Source organism: Monodelphis domestica, chromosome 2, assembly GCF_027887165.1.
Source record: "Monodelphis domestica isolate mMonDom1 chromosome 2, mMonDom1.pri, whole genome shotgun sequence".
Taxonomy (NCBI): domain Eukaryota; kingdom Metazoa; phylum Chordata; class Mammalia; order Didelphimorphia; family Didelphidae; genus Monodelphis; species Monodelphis domestica.
The window spans coordinates 62,764,834-62,787,819 of record NC_077228.1 but is presented as its reverse complement, the minus strand read 5'-3'; the positions used below and the strand labels follow the sequence as shown (position 1 = coordinate 62,787,819).

The 22,986-nt window shown below is 38.8% G+C and overlaps 1 protein-coding gene across 1 annotated transcript in view; it reads right to left on the bottom strand.

Annotated features, from left to right (window-relative positions):
* Positions 1-943: 943 nt before the first annotated feature.
* Positions 944-22,986, bottom strand: part of TBX19 (T-box transcription factor 19) — a 34,381-nt gene continuing 12,338 nt past the window's right edge. Inside the window, exons 2-8 of the mRNA XM_001371851.1 lie at positions 22,685-22,949; positions 18,989-19,123; positions 10,336-10,397; positions 8,651-8,712; positions 5,682-5,870; positions 3,427-3,562; positions 944-1,181 (exon numbers count right to left, since the gene is read on the bottom strand). Coding sequence (XP_001371888.1) covers positions 944-1,181; positions 3,427-3,562; positions 5,682-5,870; positions 8,651-8,712; positions 10,336-10,397; positions 18,989-19,123; positions 22,685-22,949 — 1,087 coding nt within the window. The remainder of the gene's footprint in view (positions 1,182-3,426; positions 3,563-5,681; positions 5,871-8,650; positions 8,713-10,335; positions 10,398-18,988; positions 19,124-22,684; positions 22,950-22,986) is intronic.

Genomic DNA, 22,986 nt, shown 5'->3' with positions numbered 1-22,986 from the left:
TTTACAGGAATACATTAGTCAGAGGGCTCCTTCCTCTCTGCTCTCACCACTCCCTCCTAGCCAAGGCTGACTTCATTTTCTCTCTTCTCGTCCTGGCACACTTGCTATCAGATGATAAATGATTATTTTTTTATTCCCACTCTCAACTGAAAGTTCATAATAACCCTTTTTGGGAGTTCCATCTTCAAAGGCAAATTCAGGTTAACATCACTGGCCCCAGCATACTTCATTTATGGGAATTCACTCATTCAAGGTACATGAGTCACTCACTTAAAGAATTTTTGTTGAATGAATGAATGAATAAACAAGTCACGGAGTAAAAAAGAAAGAGATGAAGGAAAAGGCAGGAAAAATAGACCAATCAGCATTATCCTCACTGTTGGAATGTATCTGAGAAAAAGCTTTTGAAATGTATACAACTAGAAGGCATACACTCAAAATGCATCTATAGCCACTCTTAGAACTACAATTCTTTACAATTATTCTTCCTGATTCTTGAAGAGGTTGGCCAACGAATCCAATAAATTCCTGACAGCAATATCTAGTGACCTCCCCACTCCACAACCCTCTATACAAATGATCTGCTTTATCTCCAAAAGATATTAGGAATTTACTCCTCTCCTCTATCTGTTTTGAGCTGAGAGAGAGGAAGTCTAAAGTAATTCCGATATATTGATCTATCAACCTAACTAAAAAAAAAATGTTATACGAATTCTATTTCCTCTAACTCATCCCAGTATTAGTAGTAGTAGCCTCCTTTTCCCTCTCCCCTCAGTGAAATAGTTTCTTTCCTTTAAAAAAGAGAGAGAAGGAATCATTTGCTGACTCATCTGGATCCATCAGATATAGTTTCAGTTTATGGTCCCTCCATGGATGATCTTAATCTTCAGATCTTTTGGGGTTGTCCAATGAGGGAAAGGGAAAATGCTCCCCCCTTCCCCCATCAGAAGGAATGGGATGTTACTGCTGTCCATGTGGACACAGCAATGCTGGAGAGGGAGGACTGCCCCATGGTATCTATGCTGGCAGAAGTGGGTACTTGGATGGGAGTCAAGGAAGAAGGTGAGGGCAGAGCTGTGTTGCCTAGGAGAAAAGTGCCTGAAGAGCTGGTATGCACAGGTGGGCTTGGGTCAGTGGAGCTCCCAGTGCTGTTACTGATGGTCCATAGGCAAGGGTAGTGACTGCAGAGAAAAATAGCACCAGGAAAAGTCTTAATGGCACACTAAAGACAGATGAGGGCAACAAGCCTGCCAAAAGCATCAGAGAAACAGAAGCAGCATGATGGAGAAAGCACTGACCTAGGAATAGGGGGTCTTGGAACTTTAGTTCTGTCACAAATCTTTCTGTCTTTGGAAAAGCCAAAAGAGGCAGCATGGTCTAAGGGAAAGAGCACTCAACTGGGAGTCAGGAGACTTGGGTCATGGAACTGACTTTGCCAGTGGTTAACTGGGAAACTTGGTCAATTCCCTTAACTTCTGTCAGTTTCAATTTCCTCATCTGTAAAATAAAAGAGTTGAACTACATGAGCCCTAAAATTCAGTTCTAAATGTTCTATGTTGTAAGAAGCCTGCCAGAGCCTTTGTGATAAGCCTCCATCTGTTTTATGGAAGAGAAGACTGACGTGTTTTACCTAGGTAACTGGGATTATGTTGAAGTATATCTCATGGAACATTATGCCAACTTGCCTTGACTGTTTCACATGATAAATTTGGCCTATCCTGCCATGACCACTGTTCCAAAAGTAGACCCGTTTTCTTCTTGTTCTTAGAATTCCAATGAAGATAAGACTAAAGATAATCTCCAACCTATTGCTCCATTAAATATTTGTCATAGCCACATCTTTCAGAGTTACAGCATTGATGGGCTCCAGCCATTTCCCAGTAAGAACGTGGAAAGAATTTATGGACATTAGGTTGTATACATATTTTGTCTGGTTTTGCTTTGCTTTGCACATAGACTGTCAATTCTTTCAGTATTGGGTTTCCTTCAAAACATCATTTCCTTCAAATCCCTAATTTCCTTCAGAACTCAATACAAGTGCCACCTCCTACATGAAGTCTTTCCTGAGCCCCCCAACCCCTGCAAAATTACCTTTTCTTTATTCTGTATATATTTTTTACATGAACATGTCTCTTCTAACAAAATGTAAGCTCCTGGAGGGCAGACTACTTCCCTTTTTTTCTTTGTATCCTTGGCATTTAGCACAGTACCCAGTACCTAGTAGGTGCTTATTAAATATTTGTTCATTAATTAACACCCTCTGTTAATCCTAACACTGAAAAAAATTTTGTGAAGTCCTATTACTAGAAAGAAACTATAGAGATAATCTAACTCATTCTTTAGCTCTTCTTGCTTAATATATAATTTCAGGCAAGTTGAAACAATCTCCAGAAAAAATAACTCTACTTCCCTTCCTCGGCCACCCTAGTGCCTCATAGTCCTTCCCTCCAGAAAACTTGATCCCCATTCTTTATCTGATTTCCTCCCAGAGCCTAATCTAGTTTCTTCTCCTTTGTCTTTGTACCCCAAACCAAATCCCACCATACGCACCTAATGTTATTTAGTAATGTAGTAGACTCAATTCACATAATTGCTCCCTACTGGAGAGAAATTATAGGCTACTTTTATTTCATTTTCACTAGCCTTCCTTCCATCTTCTCTGAATTACATGAACACTTCATGCTCCTTGTCTTTGGTGTAATTCATCGTGCCTCCCTGAAATACCGAAATTCCTAGTCAGAGCTACGCCTAGAAGAGTGCTCTCCTCTAGTAAGTGACTGCAGGGAAGTCGGGATGACATTTTGTTTTGCACACTTAGTATTTCATCATGGGTACCCTAATTACACATATTGCCTAGGTTGTGAGGTCCTCTCATTAGACACCATTTTATTTGTACATATCCATGGAGGTGACAAGGGTAAAGAAGTTGGCTTGGTCAAAATGCAGATGAGGACAGAGTCTGCACTAGCTGGCAGATTGCCTAATTTCTATTTCCCCTTCTGCTTCTAACTACCTCATCTTTCTCAGCCAGTCCCCATCTGGTACCATGGAGGAATGGATGCTTGGACTGGCTCAATGAGAAAGATCTCAGACTTGAGTTTCTCCCCATCCTTCTGCTTAAGGCCCTGTCTCTAAATAAAGAAAAATGCAAGAGTGAGCCCATGTTTTCACAGTTCTCTGCTTCCCAGGGAAAAAAAAAGAAGAAAATATCTATATTTGCCTCAGTGACTCCCAATCTTCTCCCCAACCATGGTCAAAATCAAGACCTACATCAAGCCAACTTCTGGTACCTGAGAAAGGAAGCAATGGCAGAATGGTAGCAGGCTGGGGTTGGATTTCTAAGCAATGAATCTGGTTGCACATCCACAGTGCTCATGGAAATCCCTAGAATGGCAGGTGCACATGCTCTGCTTGATTTGGGCTTACCTGGGCCGGGGAGAGGCTGCTCCGTTGCCATGGGGGACAGAGAGCACACTGGCATGGGGTGTAGAAGATAAAGAAGTCCAGCTGTTGTTTCCAGAAAAAACTTGCAGGCTATTGCTTGAGCTCTCTATCAAGTTCACTTGGGGGAAATTACAACAATTGGGCTCAGGATGCAGATAGAGGGCTTGAAAGACCAATGACATTATCCCTAGAGGAACTATGATCATTTCTCGTGCTACAGACATACACTTTTTGCCCCTCAGAATTCACTTAGAAACAAAATACATTGAAATTCCCCTAAACTGTGTCCATGAACCATAAACAGCTGAGCTAAGAATTCTAGTATCTAAATTCTTTTTTCCTTCCCACTGGTTCTTCACATATATTACCTGATCATACTATTCTCACTGCCCTTATTCCAGGGCTGGGCATATCATTGGGGCTCAATAAATCATCTCAGAGGAAGGGGGGAATGGAAGAAAAGAGGGGATAAAGGGGAGACAAGAGTAAGGAATGAATGAACAAAGGAATGAAGGAACAAATGAATGAATGAATAAACGAAGGAAGGAATGAAGGAAGGAACAAAGGAAGGAGGAAAAGAGACAAAGAGGGAGGGAGGAAGTGAAGAATCCAATGCTGGTATAACAGCAACGCCTTGTAACACTTTGGATTAGGTTGTGGCGCTATTATTGCTACACTTTCTCAGATTAAAATAGTCACTCTATTAGGAGTAACCAGCAAAGGAAGGAGCACTGGACTAATTCCTAAGTGATGGAGATTTTTTTTAAGCCGAAGGGAGTTTCTGGAAATCCTGAGCTTGTGGAAGTATAATAAAACTCATCAAGGAAAGCAGTATTAAAGGACTTAGATTTTGGCATTCTTGCTTATACTCTCCAGCATTCTGAAGTAGAGATGGGAGAAATACTGGATTGTCATCCCACAGTCTTGGCTTAGAAACTTAGCTCTGCTACTTATTTTATTGTCTTGGACAAATCACTTCACCTCCCTGGGCTTCCATTGTGAAATGAGTAGTGGACTGGACGAACTTAAAGTCATCTTTGACTTCTAAGATTCTGACCCTAGGTTGGAGTGGAGATGGCTTTGTTTTTTAAGTCAACATGGCTAGGAGTGAACCCTAGTTCTAAAAATGACTGGTCTAGCCTCAGACACTTCCCAGCTGTGTGACCCTGGGCAAGTCACTTAACCCCCATTGCCTAGCCCTTACCAATCTTCTGCCTTGGAACCAATACAGAGTATTGATTCCAAGATGGAAGGTAAGGGTTTTTTTAAAAAATTAAAAATAAAAAAATGACTGGCTATTTTACAGAAGGATCTATCTTCCATGAACCTCATTTTCCTTACCTCTAAAATGGGGACTATAATATTTTCCCTGCTTATCAAAAAAAATCACCTTTTGTCCATTTTAAAGCATAATGTAAATGTGAATTGTTAAAATCAATACCATTGTCTTATAGATGGAAAAGACCATTGAAGAAGGTTCTAACTTTCAAAAAAGCATAAGGCCCAAGATGAAATACAAAGGCCATGAGTACATGTGAATCAGCCCAAGACTGAGCCAATCAGTGGGTCCAGCTCCCCTCGGAGACCATCTTAAGAGCCCTCCAATGCTGCAGCCCAAACTTTTGGGTTACTGTCATTCAATGTAGCCACAGAGGAGATCCATAATGAGTGAAATAAGATTGCTCCATGACTCAACCATTCTCATCCTGAAACTGGCCAATGCATAGTACTGAACTTGGATTCAGGAAGAGACAAGTTTCAATCCCCTCCCCAACCTTTACTTAGCTATGAAACCATGGGCAAATCACCAAGCTCTCTGAACTGCGATCTCTCCAAATGTAAAATGGGAATAATGTCTAGAGTACCCTCCTCATTTCAAATAAAATAATGGGTATGAAACACTTTGAAAACTTTAAAAATGTCTAATAATTGTCCATTATTATTACCGTTATTAGCATTGACATCAGTTGTCTGGGAACAAGACCTTTCACAAGCAACAAAAGATAAAGAATAGACATTTCTCCAAATAATGTGAGGATAGCTATAGGTTGTTTGTCTGTTGTTGGTTTTTTTTTTCATAAATCATATTGGCCTCTATCTATGTACTTTTTTTTAACTGAAAAAAAAATACCAAAAAGGGGGTGAAGGAGAAAACTGCTAACTTCATTCTTCTTTCAGGCCATTTCTGTTTGTTTCACCCCCTGTTGCCCATGGGCATCATTAGCAGAGTCACACACCTGTGGAAGAATGGTTTCTATGCATGTAGGGAGGAGGGTAAGGAGCTGCCCGGTGTCCATGGAGTCCAGAGTAGTGCTCACAGCCATGGTGGGAGTGAGGAGCAGCCAAAGGCAGGGGAGCCGGGTATTGGTAGTTGGAGTTTCCTGATGTGCACACTGCATCTGGATTAGATATGAGCCAACCTCCCACTGGAAGAGATAGAGAAAGAAAACCAAAAAAAAGTATGTCAGTCCCCAAATTAAACAACAAGTTATGGAATAATTCAATTAAATAAGCCTTTAAGAGTGGGGAGATGAGGTGTGCATTCTATCTCCCAGTGCACAGTTAGGTGAACAGGATAGGGTCTCTGTCTTCATATAGCTCACAAGTAATATTTATGGTTATACACTTCTCTGTGTCAGTTATCCAATTCTATCATCTCCCCTATTTGCTAATAAAGTCAGCATGTGAGCAAATGGCCCCATGCTTTCATCCATCTTCCCCACAAAATCTAGCGGACTCCCTAGAACCATTCCTGTTGTTGTTCAGTCTTTTTACAGTTATGTCCAACCCATTCAGAGTTTTCTTGGTAAAGATACTGGAGTGAAATCTGACCTCAGACATTTCCTAGCTGTGAGACCCTGGACCAGTCACTTAACCCCCATTGCCTACCCCATACTGCTCTTCTTCCTTGGGACCAATATATTGATTCTAAGATGGAAGGTAAGGGGTTTTTTAAAAATAAATGAAGATAATGTAGTGGAATGGTTTGCTATATCCTTCTCCAAATCATTTTACAACAAGGAAACTGAGGCAAAAAGGTTTAAATGACTTGACCAGGGTCACAAAGCTAGTTAAGTATCCAAAGCCAGATTTGAACTCATAAAGATGAGCCTTCCTGATTCCAGACCTGGCACTCTATCCACTGTGCCACCTACCTGCCTTGAGACTATTCCTAAGCAATCACAAAGTCAATGTTACTTTGCAAGTGAGCTGATTGTAATGAAAATATTGAGCCATCTCTGACTTGACCTAAGCAAACTAGATAAAACACTCAACTCCCTGAGAGTCACGTGGGGAACATTGTATTAAATCCTTTGCTGAAATCAGTGAAATAGTTACATAAAGGGGGATCTTCTGAGTCCTTTGCACAGTGGGTAGGACTTTCTTATGGGTCACAAAATATGCAAGGCTCTATGATTATAAATAGGGTAGCTAGGGGGTACGGTGGACACAGTGTCAAAAAAACGAGTTCAAATTCAGCCTTGGACCCTCACTAGCTGTGTGACCCTGGGCAAGTCATTTAAACCCAATTAAATGCCTTGGTTTCCTCACATGTCAAATAAGCTGGAGAAGGAAAACACTCCAGTATCTGCCTAGAAAACCATAAATGAGGTCACAAAGAGCCTAATACAACTGAAACAACTAAAAAACAAACATAAATTAAAATGTATATATAGTATGAAATTCTTTTATGTATATTATAATATATGTTATTTTAATATACTATATACATACATTTATATTGTATATAAAATAAGATGTATTTTATGATAATATATGATATAATGATAATATATCATAAAATAAAATGAATATAAAATAAAATGTATATATGAAATATAAATGTAAAATATTAATATATTATCTGTTTAGAAAATATCCATCTCTGGGGATGCCTTTCAGCATATGGAGGTGTTATTACTTCTGGGGTGATATTACAGCTCTGATCAACTAACCACTGTGATTGCGGCCAGAAAATGAAGAAAGCCACAATTGCATTCATTTGTCCAGGTGGTCACGTAGAAAGTACTTGCTTCTTCATCTCTGTTGAAATCCTGCTCTTCCTTCAGCGCGTGCCACTTCCTCTAAAAAGCCTTCCTTGATGTTTCCCCAAATGATGAAAGTGTCAACTCTCTTCCCAGCTGTTCCTGGAACTATGTTTTGCTCTTTGCCTCTGCCCCTCTCACACCGTACCTTGTATCATACTTCTTTGTGTACTCAATGCCTTGTTTCAGCAAAGCACTTTCCCCTTTATTTTGGAATGCCCAAGTTGTCCCAAAGGCCAAAGTTAGAGCCTCAGAAGGAGCGGTGAAGCTCTGGTGGTCATTTTAAAAGGGCTGAAGCAAGAGTTTGTGAATTTCATGGACACCCTCAATCCAGAAATGGGATGGTAGGACTAAACATGGGGAAATCTTCTAGGGGGTGTGGTACAGAGAGTGAGCTCTCAGGATGACGTCTTGTGGCCCCGAGAGAATTTCCAGTGACCAGGGGACTGAAAGGTTCTTTTGGCAATCATCCAAGAAGTGGCTGCTATCATTACACCATTGGGTCCAGTGATGCTTTCCACTGCCCGCTGAGACTATTCCATTTCTCCTCTGTGTGACATTGATATTCAGTGGACAAGTGAGAGGATGTGGAGGGGTGGGAGGGTGGGATGGACCAGAATGCTAGGAAGCAGAGCAGAAGCAGCTTGAGTTAAGTATCCCTCTTCTCCATGGATTGACCAAAAAAAGAGACCCTCTAGACAGCACTTCAAGGACTCCTATTCCCATCACCATGTAAATCTTAAAGTCCAAGCTTTTACATGTGTCTATGAATTTTTTAAAATATCTTGACTACTATAATTCAATGTAATTGGATTACTCTTTAATGCTCTGTATTTGATTTTATGCATTTAATGATATTGGTTTGAAGAAGGGTCCATAGGTTTCACTGAAATATTATTGAAGGTTAAGAAGGATTTTCCAAGTAAATAATTTTTTACTCACAAACCCAGTCTAATCTTTAAGATGGCAAAACTCTGAGCATCTCTAGGAATTTTAGAAAAGGTCTAAATTTCCTTTAAATTGGCAAAATACTAAAATGGGACCTATTGGAAGGTTCCTTTGCCTTAATCAATCAAATCAGCTAACACAATTAAATATATATGGATAATTCCTCTAGAGTACCCCTTAACTATGAATTGCAAACATTTCATGAAACTTACAGTGGGAGTATGTCATGTGCTGACCCTCTGAGATAACTTCTGGAACATCTTTTGGATGGTTTCTGAAAAAAGAAAGAGAATGGCATCTGATTTCCTCATTCTTCAGGATGTTTCCTAAAAGAATTCATGGTACAACTAACTCCATCCTTTACCAATAAGTCAAACATCCCTTCTCCCATGTACCACTATCCCACCTATCCCAATCAGCGGACTTATTTAAGACTTTATGACCAAACTAGAGCACATACAACTCTTAATTATCCACTGACACTTTCACATAAACTATTATAATCTCAAGATGCCATAGTCCTCTGTTGCAAGAACACTCAGTAGAATTAGGTAGGATCTCAGAAGCTTTTGTCCAGTATTTACCTGTTGCTAATTTTGTAATAAAATGTCATCATCATTCAAATGATTTGATCTTTCTGTGCCCGAGACCTCAGGTAGTTTGCAGCCCAGCCCAGTGCAAAGGCAATTTGCAAGATCAAGAAAAATCACTCCAAACATATGGCTCCCTGAAGCTTCACTGCCCTGGTTCACAGAGGTCTCACCTAGACTTTTTGCTCTCCCTCCCCTCTGGATAACAATCCAGATTGCAACTCTAGTTTAAAAAAAATAGCAACTTAGGAACACTAACTCAGAGGTTCTAGATCTCATTGGATTTGTCTACTGTCTTTAGGTAGCCACAAAAAATAAGGACCACCTCACTTCCTTGGTCATAAACTTTTATGGGTTCCCTATTGAATAGAAATTAAAATACCACCTGACTTTGAACCAGTTTTCACATTATTCTCCATTGTCCCACTCTCCATGCCAGCCAAAATTAAATCCTTCACCCTAATCTCATGAATCTCTTGTCTCCATACATTCACAAGGGCATCTCCTATGCACCACCTGATGAAATCCTTTTCTTTCAGCAATGAAATGTGTAGTTCAGTTGCCATTTCCTCCATGAAGGAAATCTTCATCTTCTCAAGCTGAAAATTATCTCTCTTCCATTTTCCCCTAGGGCTCTTTGTCTTGATTTCTTCTTTGCCCTTATCAAGCCTATCCTATACTATTTGCCACTATCATGACACTATATCATCCCCCCCTTTTTTTTAATCCACAATGTCCTAGGCAGGAACAGGAATAGATGATAGAAGCTACAAAGAGATGGATTTAGCCTTGATGTTAGGGTAAAAAACAAACTCCCCCTTATCTTATAAATGAAGAAACTAAGGTCCAGAGAGGTGATGTAAGTTGTCCAATGTCACACAGCAGAAGAGGATCTTAAAGTTTCCTTCTCAGCACTTATTCTACTACATCATGCCTCCTCTCAGTACCTAAGTTTCTTTAAAAATATATATGTTAATTGGGACTAATTAAGTGAAAAATTAGTTCAACTTATATAATATTTAATGTATTTTACCACTGTTAAACACCTACTTGTATACTCAAATTAAACAAAGAAATAAGAAATCTGCAATTGCTACATCTGCAGTTTATATGTAGATGACGGTGTTAAAGTGTTTGAAGGAAGGTTGGGTAGGCTTAAACCATGATGATAACTAGCTGAGCAAGCCCTTTCTTCATAGATAGTACAAAGGTAAGTCTCAAGACATTTTCTGTCAAAATCACTGTCACGGATTCTATATTTGAAGAATTTAAACGAGATTCTATCATAATTGCAGATAGGTACTCACCTTTCCTTGGCATCCAGGAAGGCTTTAGCAAATGGATTATACTTGATTTTGAGCGCCGTTATCTTGGATTTACAAAAACAACCAGCATTAATGGATACAATAATAATATTTACACAATCAAATTATGTGACAGGCACTTTGCTAAATGCTTAACAATTATTATGTCCTTGATTCTTAACAACAACTTTGAAAGGTGGGTCCTCATTTTACAATATAGAAAGCCTCAGAAATTAAGTGACTTGCTTAAGATCACACAGCTAGTAAGTACTGGAGGTCAAATTTGAACTCAGATCTTCCTAACTCCAGACCCAGCCCTCTATCCACCAGTTGCCTATTCTAGGCTAAGGCACAAACCAGGTACTATATTCACTGTTCTGAAGGACCATGAAACTAACTTTCAACTTCCTCTTTTACCAATTACCTTTTCCCTAGCCTACAGAGGATTCCCACCACATCCATGATGTTCAAGGATCCTAATGGATGACATACTGAAAATTATAATTTTATCCTAAGGTTAAATATTCAAAGATAAGCCACAAGAAGGGAATAAAACCTGAGCACTGGATTCTTTATGCCCCAGCCTAGAGACATTGATAGAATAAGACTGTCTTATAAAAAATTACTTACCCATTTATTCAGGAAAGCAAAGATCATGATAATTTCCTTCTTTTTATAATGGAACGTGACACCCTTATTCTGAAAACTGGGAGAAATAAATCATTTTTGTACTTATGTCTATAAACCTGCCCTAAGCAACTGTGGAAAAGCTATACCTCCTCCATTTATTGATTTCTTCAACTGAGGTTTTGTGACCATGCATGCACTCTGCTTAAGGCTTTCCAAGGACCCAACTGGCAGATGTGTGCTACTCGGTGGTTATAGCCCAGAACTCTGATAGCCAGAAAAAAAGAAGAAAAGGGGAAGGGATTCATCTCATGGGCAGTCCAAGCATGGTCTTATGTTCAATTGTTCACAGCCTACATTTAAAACCAAAGATCTTCTGTTCTAGGTAGACCCTTAGAAATAGTCCAGTTCCTGGAGAGCAATCTGGCATCATGCCCAAAGGTCCATAAAACTATGTGTGCTCTTTGCCCCAGCAATACCACTATAGTTCTGATTCCCAAAGAGATCAGAGATAGAAGGAAAAGATATTTATAGCAGCTCTTTTGGTGGTGGCATTGAACTGGAAACTAAAGAGATGTCCATGATTGGGGAATGGGTGAGCAATTTGTAGAATATGATTATAGTGGAATTCTATTGTGCTATAAGAAATGGCAGGATGATCACAAAGAGCCCAGAAAGACTTATATAATGTGATGCAAAATGAAGTAAGAAGAACCAAGAGAACATTGTATGCAGTAACAGCAACAATGTGTAATGATCAATTGTGAATGGATTAACTGTTACAAGAAATTCAAGGATCCTGGACAACTCCAACTCTTTCATAATGAAAAAGGCTTTCCACCCCCATAGAATGAACTGATGGGGTCTGAATACACATTGAAACCTACCATTGTTCACTTTATTTCCTTCACGACTTTTTCTCTAATGTAAGTGATATGTGTCTTCTTTCACAACGTAATGAACATGGAAATATGTACTATATAACACATGTATAACCTATATCATATTACCTACCATCTTGGGGAACAGGGAAGGTTAGAAGGGAAGGAGAAAATATGGACCAGAAAATAATTATTAAAAATTGTGTCAGGGACAGCTAGGTGGTTCAGTGGATTGACAGCCAGACAAAGAGAAAGGAGATCCTGGATTCAAATCTGACCTCAGACACTTCCTAGCTATGAGACCCTGGGCAATTCACTTAACTCCCATTGCCTAGCCCTTAACATTCTTCTGCCTTGGAACCACTACACAGTATTGATTCTAAAACAGAAGATAAGGGAGTTTTTTTTTTCATCTGTATTGACATGTAAAATTTTTTTTAATTTTAAAAAGAAAAATAAATAGTCCAGCCAAGTAAGAAATCAAGAGGCTTATATGGCAATAAATATACCAACCTAGGTGATATGGATGAATATCTACAAAAATATAAATTGCCTAGACTAACAGAAGAAATAGATTTCTTAAATAATCCCATATCAGAAACAGAAATCCAACAGGCCATCAAAGAACTTCCTAAGAAAAAATCCCCAGGGCCTGATGGATTCACCAGTGAATTCTATCAAACATTCAAAGAACAACTAACCCCAATATTATACAAACTATTTGACATAATAAGCAAAGAGGGAGTTCTACCAAATTCCTTTTATGACACAAACATGATACTAATTCCAAAGCCAGGCAGGCCAAAAACAGAGAAAGAAAATTATAGACCAATATCCCTAATGAATATAGATGCAAAAATCTTAAATAGGATACTAGCAAAAAGACTCCAGCAAGTGATCAGAAGGGTCATCCACCATGATCAAGTAGGATTCATACCAGGGATGCAGGGCTGGTTCAATATTAGGAAAACCATCCACATAATTGACCACATCAACAAGCAAACCAACAAGAACCACATGATTATCTCAATAGACGCAGAAAAAGCCTTTGATAAAATACAACACCCATTCCTATTAAAAACACTAGAAAGCATAGGAATAGAAGGGTCATTCCTAAAAATAATAAACGGTATATATCTAAAACCATCAGCTAATATCATCTGCAATGGGGATAAACTAGATGCATTCCCAATAAGATCAGGAGTGAAACAAGGATGCCCATTATCACCTCTATTATTTAACACTGTACTAGAAACACTAGCTATAGGGATTAGAGAAGAAAAAGAAATTGAAGGTATTAAAATAGGCAATGAGGAGACCATGACATGATGTTCTACTTAAAGAATCCTAGAGATTCAACCAAAAAGCTAATCGAAATAATCAACAACTTTAGCAAAGTTGCAGGATACAAAATAAACCCACATAAGTCATCAGCATTTCTATATATTTCCAACACAGCTCAGCAGCAAGAACTAGAAAGAGAAATCCCATTCAAAATTACCTTAGACAAAATAAAATACTTAGGAATCTATCTCCCAAGACAAACACAGGAACTTTATGAACACAACTACAAAACACTCTCCACACAACTAAAACTAGACTTGAACAATTGGAAAAACATTAACTGCTCATGGGTAGGACGAGCCAATATAATAAAAATTACCATCCTACCCAAACTCATCTATCTATTTAGTGCCATACCCATGGAACTTCCAAAAAAAATTTTACTGATCTAGAAAAAACCATAACAAAGTTCATTTGGAAGAACAAAGGATCAAGGATATCCAGGGAAATAATGAAAAAAAAATACAAAGGAAGGAGGCCTTGCAGTCCCAGATCTCAGACTATATTATAAAGCAGTGGTCATCAAAACAATTTGGTACTGGCTAAGAGACAGAAAGGAGGATCAGTGGAATAGACTCAGGGTAAGTGACCTCAGCAAGACAGTCTATGACAAACCCAAAGACCCCAGCTTTTGGGACAAAAATCCATTATTTCATAAAAACTGCTGGGAAAATTGGAGGACAGTGTAGGAAAGATTAGGTTTGGATCAACACCTCACACCCTACACCAAGATAAATTCAAAATGGGTGAATGACTTGAACATAAAGAAGGAAACTATAAGAAAATTAGGCTAACACAGAATAGTATACATGTCAGACCTTTGGGAAGGGAGAGACTTTAAAACCAAGCAAGACTTAGAAAGAGTCACAAAATGCAAAATAAATAATCTGGAATACATCAAATTAAAAAGGTTTTGTACAAACAAAACCAATGTAACTAAAATCAGAAGGGAAGCAACAAACTGAGAAACAATATTCATAAAAACCTCTGACAAAGGTTTAATTACTCAAATTTACAAAGAGCTACAGCAATTGTACAAAAAATCAAGCCATTCTCCAATTGATAAATGGGCAAGGGACATGAACAGGCAATTCTCAGCCAAAGAAATCAAAACTATTAATAAGCACATGAAAAAGTGTTCTACATCTCTTATAATCAGAGAGATGCAAATCAAAACAACCCTGAGGTATCACCTCACACCTAGCAGATTGGCCAACATGACAGCAAAGGAAAGTGATGAATGCTGAAGGGGATGTGGCAAAGTCAGGACATTAATTCATTGCTGGTGGAGTTGTGAACTGATCCAACCATTCTGGAGGGCAATTTGGAACTATCCCCAAAGGGTGATAAAAGACTGTCTGCCCTTTGATCCAGCTATAGCACTGCTGGGTTTATACCCCAAAGAGACAATAAGTAAAAAGACTTGTACAAGAATATTCATAGCTTGCCTCTTGGTGGTGGCCAAAAACTGGAAAATGAGGGGATGCCCTTCAATTGGGGAATGGCTGAACAAATTGTGATATATGTTGGTGATGGAATACTATTGTGCTAAAAGGAATAATAAAGTGGAGGAACTCCATGGAGACTGGAACGACCTCCAAGAAGTGATGCAGAGCGAAAGGAGCAGAACCAGGAAAACATTATACACAGAGACTGATACACTGTGGTACAATCAAACGTAATGGACTTCTCCATTAGTGTCAATGCAATGTCCCTGAACAATCTGCAGGGATCTAAAAAACATTATCCACAAGCAGAAGATAAACTGTGAGAGTAAAAACACCGAGGAAAGGCAACTGCTTGACTACAGGGGGTTAGGGGATACGACTGAGGAGAGACTCTAAATGAACACTCTAATGCAAATACCAACAACATGGAAATGGGTTCGAACCAAGAACACATGTGATACCTGTGATACCCAGTGGAATCATGGGTCGGCTATGGGAGAGGTGGGGGGGGGGGGGAGGAAAAGAAAATGATCTTTGTTTCCAATGAATAATGTTTGGAAATGACCAAATAAAATAATGTTTAAAGTGAAAAAAATAAAAATAAGCAAACAAAAAAAAAGATATCAAGAGGCTTATCCAAAAACAGCAAAAATCTCTGGATTTACAGTCAAAGAACCTGAGTTCTTATCTCACCTTGTCTGCCCCTTAATATCTATATGACCTTGGACAACTCAATTCCCTTCTCTGGGTCTCCATTTTCTCATCTGAAAAAGGTTAGATTAGACCAATAGCTCTCATACTTTTGGGGCTCTAGACCCCTTTCCACTCTTAAAAATTAACTGAGCATCTTTCCCCAAAAAGCTCTTGTTTACACCTGTTCTATCTATTGATGTTTTCCATAAGAAAATTAAAACATTATGAAGGAGTTTTGACCTCACAAACCTCCCAAAAGGGTCTTGGGGACCCCCAGGCATCTCCAGACTATACTTTGAGAATTGCTAGACTAGATAATGTCTCAAGTCCCTCCTAGCTCTAAATCTATGATCCTAGAAGAGTTCACATAGATAATTAATGGCAGAGACAAGCTCTAAAGTCTCATCTCCTCACTTCCAGGCCAATGCTCTTAGTACGTAGAACCTGAAAAATCATGAAACCCTAAGGAAGGGCAGACAAAGCTATCATACCCTATAAACCTCTTGACTCACCACTCCAGAATTTGTCCTGATGTTCTAAGCTAAGGCATTTGTAAGGCTGCTGACCTCATGATGTTCTGGTCTGAACTGACTCATAGCCGTGACTTTAATGGTACAAGAAAGGGAAGTCCTGGCAAGTGTAACTGGCAAATACAACAGAGAATAGAGAATGGTTTTATTTCATAATTTACTGAGTCTATTTGAACTCCAAAAAAAAATTAAAAAGGAAAGAATTGCTTTCCATCCAGGCTACGGGATGGAGTTACAGAAGGAAGCTAAGTAGTACAAATAGATAGAGCTCAGGACTTAGAATCAGGAAGATAAAAGTTCAAATCTCGTCTCCTACAATTATTACCTGTGCAACCCTGGACATGTACTAGCTCTGTTACCCTGGGTAAGTCACTTAATCTTTATCTGTATAAGTTTCCTATCTAAAAAATAAATAAATATAATACTACCACTTCCTTTCCAGGATTGTTTTGAGGATAAAATGAGATAATAGCTGCATTCTTTATTTTTAAAATATTTTATTTCACCAATTACATGAAATAACCAAATTTCCACATAAATTTTCTGAAACTATATGATCCAAATTGTCTCCTTTCTTCCATTCCCTCTCCCCATTCTGAATCTGGCAAGCAAATAGATCTGGGTTATATGTGTATTTATGCAAAACATATTTCCATATTGATCAAAATAAGGCAAAATTTGTAAAGCACTTTGCAAGTCAATGAAAATTCTAGTTATTGTTGTCATTCTTTTTATTCTCCCAAATGAAATTTTCTGTGTTCTTTAGGATTTATTACAATCAAAAAATCTCATAGGATTTCATAGTCTTGATTACTTATAATACCCATTTTATAGAGGGAATATAATTGTGATACAGGCACCTACCAGAGTTCACTCTGCTAAAAAAACAGAGCTGCTGACCAATTCTTGACTTGCCTCAGTGATAATTACACCCTCATCATCATCGGAGCTAGCAATCATATAATGCTTTAAGGTTTGCACAGTGCTTTATAATTATCTCATTTTGTCCTCACCACAATCTTGAGAGTTAGGTGCAATTACTAGCCCCATTTGATAGATGAATAAACTGAGGCAGACAAAGGTTAAGAGATTTACCCAGGGTCACATGGCCAATAAGAGTCCTCCAAAAGGTAGAGGGAGCAACAAGGGGACCTGATCTTGCCCAGTAAGGAGGAATTGGTTACTAAAGAAATAGTGGCAGCCCTGGCAACAATTCTGAGCATCTATGATTGGAAGAAAAGGTAGAATCCAAGGAATTGGCATGTCCTTGTGAACTTTGGAGGTATTGTTAGTGGGTTACTAGCATCAAAAATAATTTGTATAATTATATTCTTCAGTAAGTGAATAATAGAAAGCAATGATCTAGTTCCTGAGGTAAGGTCTATTTAGTTCTTGGTGCTTGAGAGGGGAAGAAATAGAAGTATATAGGTGGTATTATATACTTCTAAAACATAGGAAAGAGGCAGATAGGTGATTGAGTGGACTGAAACACCTAAAGACGGGAAATCCTGGGTTCAAATCTGGATTTAAATACTTCATAGCTATATGATCTGGGCAAGTCACTTAACCCCCATTGCCTAGCCCTTACCACTCTTCTGCCTTAGAACCAATATTTAGTATTAATTCCAAGACAGAAGGTAAGAGTTTAAAATTTTTAAATAATAAAATACTAAAACAGAGAGGCTCTGTATCATGGATTAAGGCCATTGCACCAAGTCCTCATGAGAGGGATGAGGGAAGTCAGTCTATAAAGAAAAATGTAGTCCTTCAGCCACTTTATGAATAGAAATGAGAGGATCTAACCCCATAAGATAACAGGTCAGGTTAAACCCAGGGAGTTAATGAAGATCTGCCAATCCATGATCAATAGCCAGCAGAGGGTTAGCTCCTTATTTCTCTTACACCTCCTGATAATATGTAAATTTATTCTTTTCTGGGGATAAATGTCCCTGCTCCAAGCTCAGCAACTGCCCAGTTTGACTAAGCAGAGAAATGATCACATGAATGATTGTTGTTTAGTCATTTCCCAGTCATATCCAACTCTTCATGACCCCTTTGGGGGATTTCATGGCAAAGATATTGGATTGATTTCCCATTTATTCAAGTGAAAAACTCCCAGACAATGAGAGCAGGACTGGGAATAGAGATTAGCACTAGCAAGACTTTGACCATTGAAGGCAGGGGACTGTGTTGTTTTTAAACCTTGCATGGTGGCAAATTGTACACCAGGAATTCTTAATCTGGAGTCTCTGAATTTGTTTTTATAAAATATTTTGATGCCAGCATTTCAATATAATTGGTTTCCTCTGTAATCCTAGATATTTTCTTTTATGTATTTAAAGACATCATCGTGAGACAAGATGAGCAAGCTTCACCATTCTGCCTGCCAAAGGGATCCAGAACACACAAAAATGATTATAGACTCCAACTCCACACTGTCTACCAAATGTAATTGTGAATTGAATTGAGACTGAGTAGAGCTTGAAGTCAGGAAAGAAGAAATTCCCAGACTGAGAGTGGATTTAATCAAGGCTCATATCCTCTAGGAAAGGTAGCCAGGAGGTGAAGTGTTTAGAGTGCAGATCCTGGTATCCTGAGTTCAAATTTGAATTCAGACATTTCCTAGCTGTATGACTCTAAGCAAGTCACTTAACCCTATTGGCCTCAGTCTCTTCATCTTCAAAATGAGTGGGAGAAGGAAATGACAAACCACTCCAGTATATCTGAGAAGAAAAACCTAAAGGAGATTACGAAGTTTAGAAACCTGCTTATTCTGTTGTTTCAAGGACCTGTGATTTCCTAGGTGCGGGCACTCCTTCCATCGATATAGATCTCAAGCCTTCTGTAGACAATCATGATAAACAAATAACCACCTGGGGCCAATCAATCATCTGGTGATAAACTTCTCCTCGTTTGACTAGGCTGGCCATCGAGAAAGATGTATGTTCTATCAACAACATGTACCCAAATGCTTTCCAGTTTGGTAGGATCTGCAAGATCTTACCATTGGCTGTCATAACCTTTGTGAACATAGGAATGCCTTTGCCCCATGATGTGGGGCAGAAGATTTTAGGGGCCACCACTAGTTCTTCTTAATATCAAAGTAAACTGAATCCAGAGTGAACCCACCTACCTCCTCATTCTGATAGGCTGTCACAGCTATGAACTGAGTTTCAGGAAAGGAGCAATTCATCACCATTCGGTGGGTACTGCCAACACGAACTACATGAACTTGGGGCTCATACTTATGGAGAGAATTCAGCATTATCTGTTGGAGAAAGAGAGAAAGAGAGGATCAATAAAGAAACAGGAAAGCAAGAGACAAAAACTGGTCTCACACAGGCAACAAAAGCCAAGTCTAAGCTCAGTAATATCTCCCTTGGATCAGTATCATATACACAGTGGGCATCGGTATATAAATGCTAACCATTATTATTACACAGTAAGTGATTAATAAATGTATGTTTCTTCAGTTAAAATTTCATATTTATTATTCTGCACAGTTGGAAGAAAAGCCCAGGACTGAGTCATACATTAACCTCCTTGAGGTTTGAGGAAGCTAAGTGGAAATAATGGATAGAGTGCTGGACCTCAATTCAAGGAAACCTAGTTTTAAATCTGACTTCAGATACTAGTTATGTGATCCTGGATAAGTCATTTAATTTCCCTCTGCCTCAATTTCCTCCATGGTAAAATTAGGATCATAAAAGCACCAACCTCCCAGAGTAGCTGTGAGGATCAAATGAGAAGACATTGGTGCTAGATAAATGCTTGTTCTCTTCCTGCTAAGTCAGCAATAGTCTCATTCTTTGTCTTTTGATGACACAATACCTTGACTAATGTTGGTTGAGTTGAATTGAATGCATACTTTACTAGCATTTAATATTGTTATTATTTATAGAGATGCCTAAAGTTCATCCCACTATACTTTATAGTTCCTTTTCCTTACCTGTTACATCCCATGGAATTAGTGTTTAAGAAAATAGAAGCAAGGATTCAGGCCAGAAGGGAATTTAAAAGTCATCCAGTCTAATTTACTTTATATTAGAGATAAGGAAACAGAGGTGACTTATCCAAAGGCATACAGCACAAAAATAATAGATTTAGCATTTGAACCCAGGGCCCCCATCTCAAAATCCAACCTTTTTCTACTGTATCACAAGATTTAAGATACACACACATACATATGACTCCATGTGGTTCTTTCCAAGTTTTATTAAATTAGCCTTCTCATTGTTTCTTCTGGTGCAGTAGTATATACATGTATATACAATATATTGTGAATATGGGATTAACTCTAACCTCATCTACTTTTAAATTTAATCACCAGAAGCATATACACCTTACTTAACTCCTAAGTGGGGGAGGTCCCCAACCCACATGCTAAAGTGGGCAACAACTCAAAACCAACTGATAGCCCCCTGAGCAGTCCTAAGCAAAGTTATAGATGGCGATTGGTCCCTGTAAAGTGGAGGAAGGCTTGGGAAGTGATGAAAAGAAGGGTCTTTAAAAGTGGCTGCAACTTCCCTTGAGAGGTTTTTTTCCTAGCTATTTCGAGGCTGTGGAGGCTGGTGGAGGATCATCTTCTTCCATGTGGACCTGGGACCCTAGCATTTGGTAACACTGCTCTGAGATCTTCTCCCCTTGGACTTTGGATTGGTAAGTGGAAAAAGCTAACCTTCCTTTCTTGACTTCTGGAGAGATTTGTTTCCAGAGAGGCCTCCTTTTCTTGAGGGAGGCCATCTGGTTTCTGGCTGAGGGCCCCCCGATGGAGGGCTAATCAGCCCAGTCTGAGTTGAGTCAGGCACCGGAGAAACATTTAGGATGATTAGCTAGATTTCTTACTCTACCCTCTTTCATATTTCTCTACTTTACTCTTTCCCTCTATTTTGTAAATAAAGTTGCTAAATAAAAAGTCATTTTTGACTTGAGTTATAATTTCAGTGACCACATTCTCTCATATTTTAGTCAAACTATTAATTTTAACCCTTACAGTATAGATAGAAGGATTGCCATACAGAGAGAGACAGAGAAACAGAGAAATGGATTAATGGATGGATAGATAGATAGATAGATAGATAGATAGATAGATAGATAGATAAAGAAAATGTAATGGATCTGGAAGAAAGCAGTGTAGTAGAAAGGAAGTTAGGAGACCTACATTTCAGTCTGACATCTTCCACTTATTGGCTCAAGATCTTTAGCAAAGCAGTTTACCCTCTTGAATCTCATTTCTCCACATTTATAAAGTATATAGCAAAGAGGGAAAGAGATCATTTAGATTGATCTGAGCTGAACTGGATTAAACAAACATTTATTCAGCTCTTGATTATTAATCTCAAAGAGATAAGCAGTGTTCCAAGTGATGGGGAAATGAAGAAAAAATGTAATAACCCCTAATCTGTAGGAGAGAACTTATTTTCTACTGAAAGAGAGAGAGAGAGAGAGAGAGAGAGAGAGAGAGAGAGAGAGAAATAACTAAGATGGCTTTCCTCCTGAAAAGGCTTAATGAAGGAGTCATAACTTAGACAGGCAACTGGGACTATGCCCAAGGGTATCAAAATTTAGGTGTTGCTAGAACTAGTGCTCTTTTAGCAGGTAAAAACAATTAAGTTTAGCACCTATTAAATAAGAATAATATACTAAAATAAGTAGCTTCCAAATGGTAGCCTCTTCTTCCAGATACCACAATCATGCCCTGCTTCTCAGTCAATCTTTCCAGCAGTGTCCTCAAAGTACATCAGAGTATCTCCCCACAAGGTAGGTTTCCTGCTCTCTGAGACCCTTTCTGTGTTCCCCCATCCACTCATTATACAAAAACATGTATGTATGGAGTGTCCACACATACCCACCCATTGCCTTATGCACCATGGTCTAAGATACTTCTACTGTGCCAACTTGTATGTTTTATAATATCTTTTCCCCAGATACTATAGTCTCTGGTTAGAGTTCTGCCATGATGACAGAGTGTTTTGTTAAGGAATCAGGTAAGAAATATTTATTTGTAATGGATTCATATATCAGCCAAGGACTGAATTAACATGAAAAAAATACTGGGGCCCACATACCACTCACACATGGTTTAAAGGATTTTCCACTGAAGGCACAAGGGGACAAAGAGACTAACCTCAGGGAAATGCATGAGAGACTGAACAAGGGGTAGAATCCAGGACTCTTTATCACCATCAGACTACCTGGCCTCCACTTTGAAAAGTGATTGGATAACCTTAATGGAGCCTCATTTCCCTGAAGTTGTTTAGTCACTTTTCAAACATGGACACACACAAATCTGTTTCTAGCACTTTGATAGCTTTGTTTAGACTATTTTTTTCTTTTTCTTCTTCTGAAAACCAAAGCTGATTGAATATTCTATTGATAATTATCCTAATGCCAAAGTGGAGGCTGTAATTATTTCATTCAGGAGCAGCTTTTTATTAAGGTACTTACCTATTGCCAACATGCCACTTATACAAAAAAAAAAGGAGAATAACAAAACTCTAATACTCACAAACAATGTTTTCCCCCTCATCTGAAGTCCTATATAAAAGGCTTAGTACACAAGACAAAACTATGAAAAGGCCCCCATGATTAAGTAAACTACTGCACTCCCCCCACTTCTCTCTCACTCTCTCTTAACGTCTAGAAGTCCATTAAAATCTGAAAGCACCAATTAAGATCTGTTTATTCCTGTTTACATTTGGACTCCAGGGAATAATTGGCTTCTATGCAATAAGAGCCCTGTGAGGGTCCCTCTAATTGCTTAAATGCACCCTTGATATTTCTTGATTGATGATGGCTTCAGGGTTTACAGTATGCAACCCAGTCCTACCTGGCCACTTCCATTGAGTTTGTTGGTAAGCTTTACTTTACTGAAGGAGATAGGGGCTTTCATCCAGTGGGCACCAAAGTTGGGAGAATCTGGGTGGATGTAGACACAGCTGTGGTTGGAAGCTTCTGGTTTGCCAGCTGGCACCCATTCACCATTAACATATTTCCAACGGTGACTGTCAGTTGGAATGAAGTCTAGCAGGAAAGAGTACATGGCATTGGGATCCAACCCAGTTACACTGATCTTCAAGACAGGAAACATGCGCCTTCAAGAGAACACAGAAGCATAAAATGTTAGAGAAA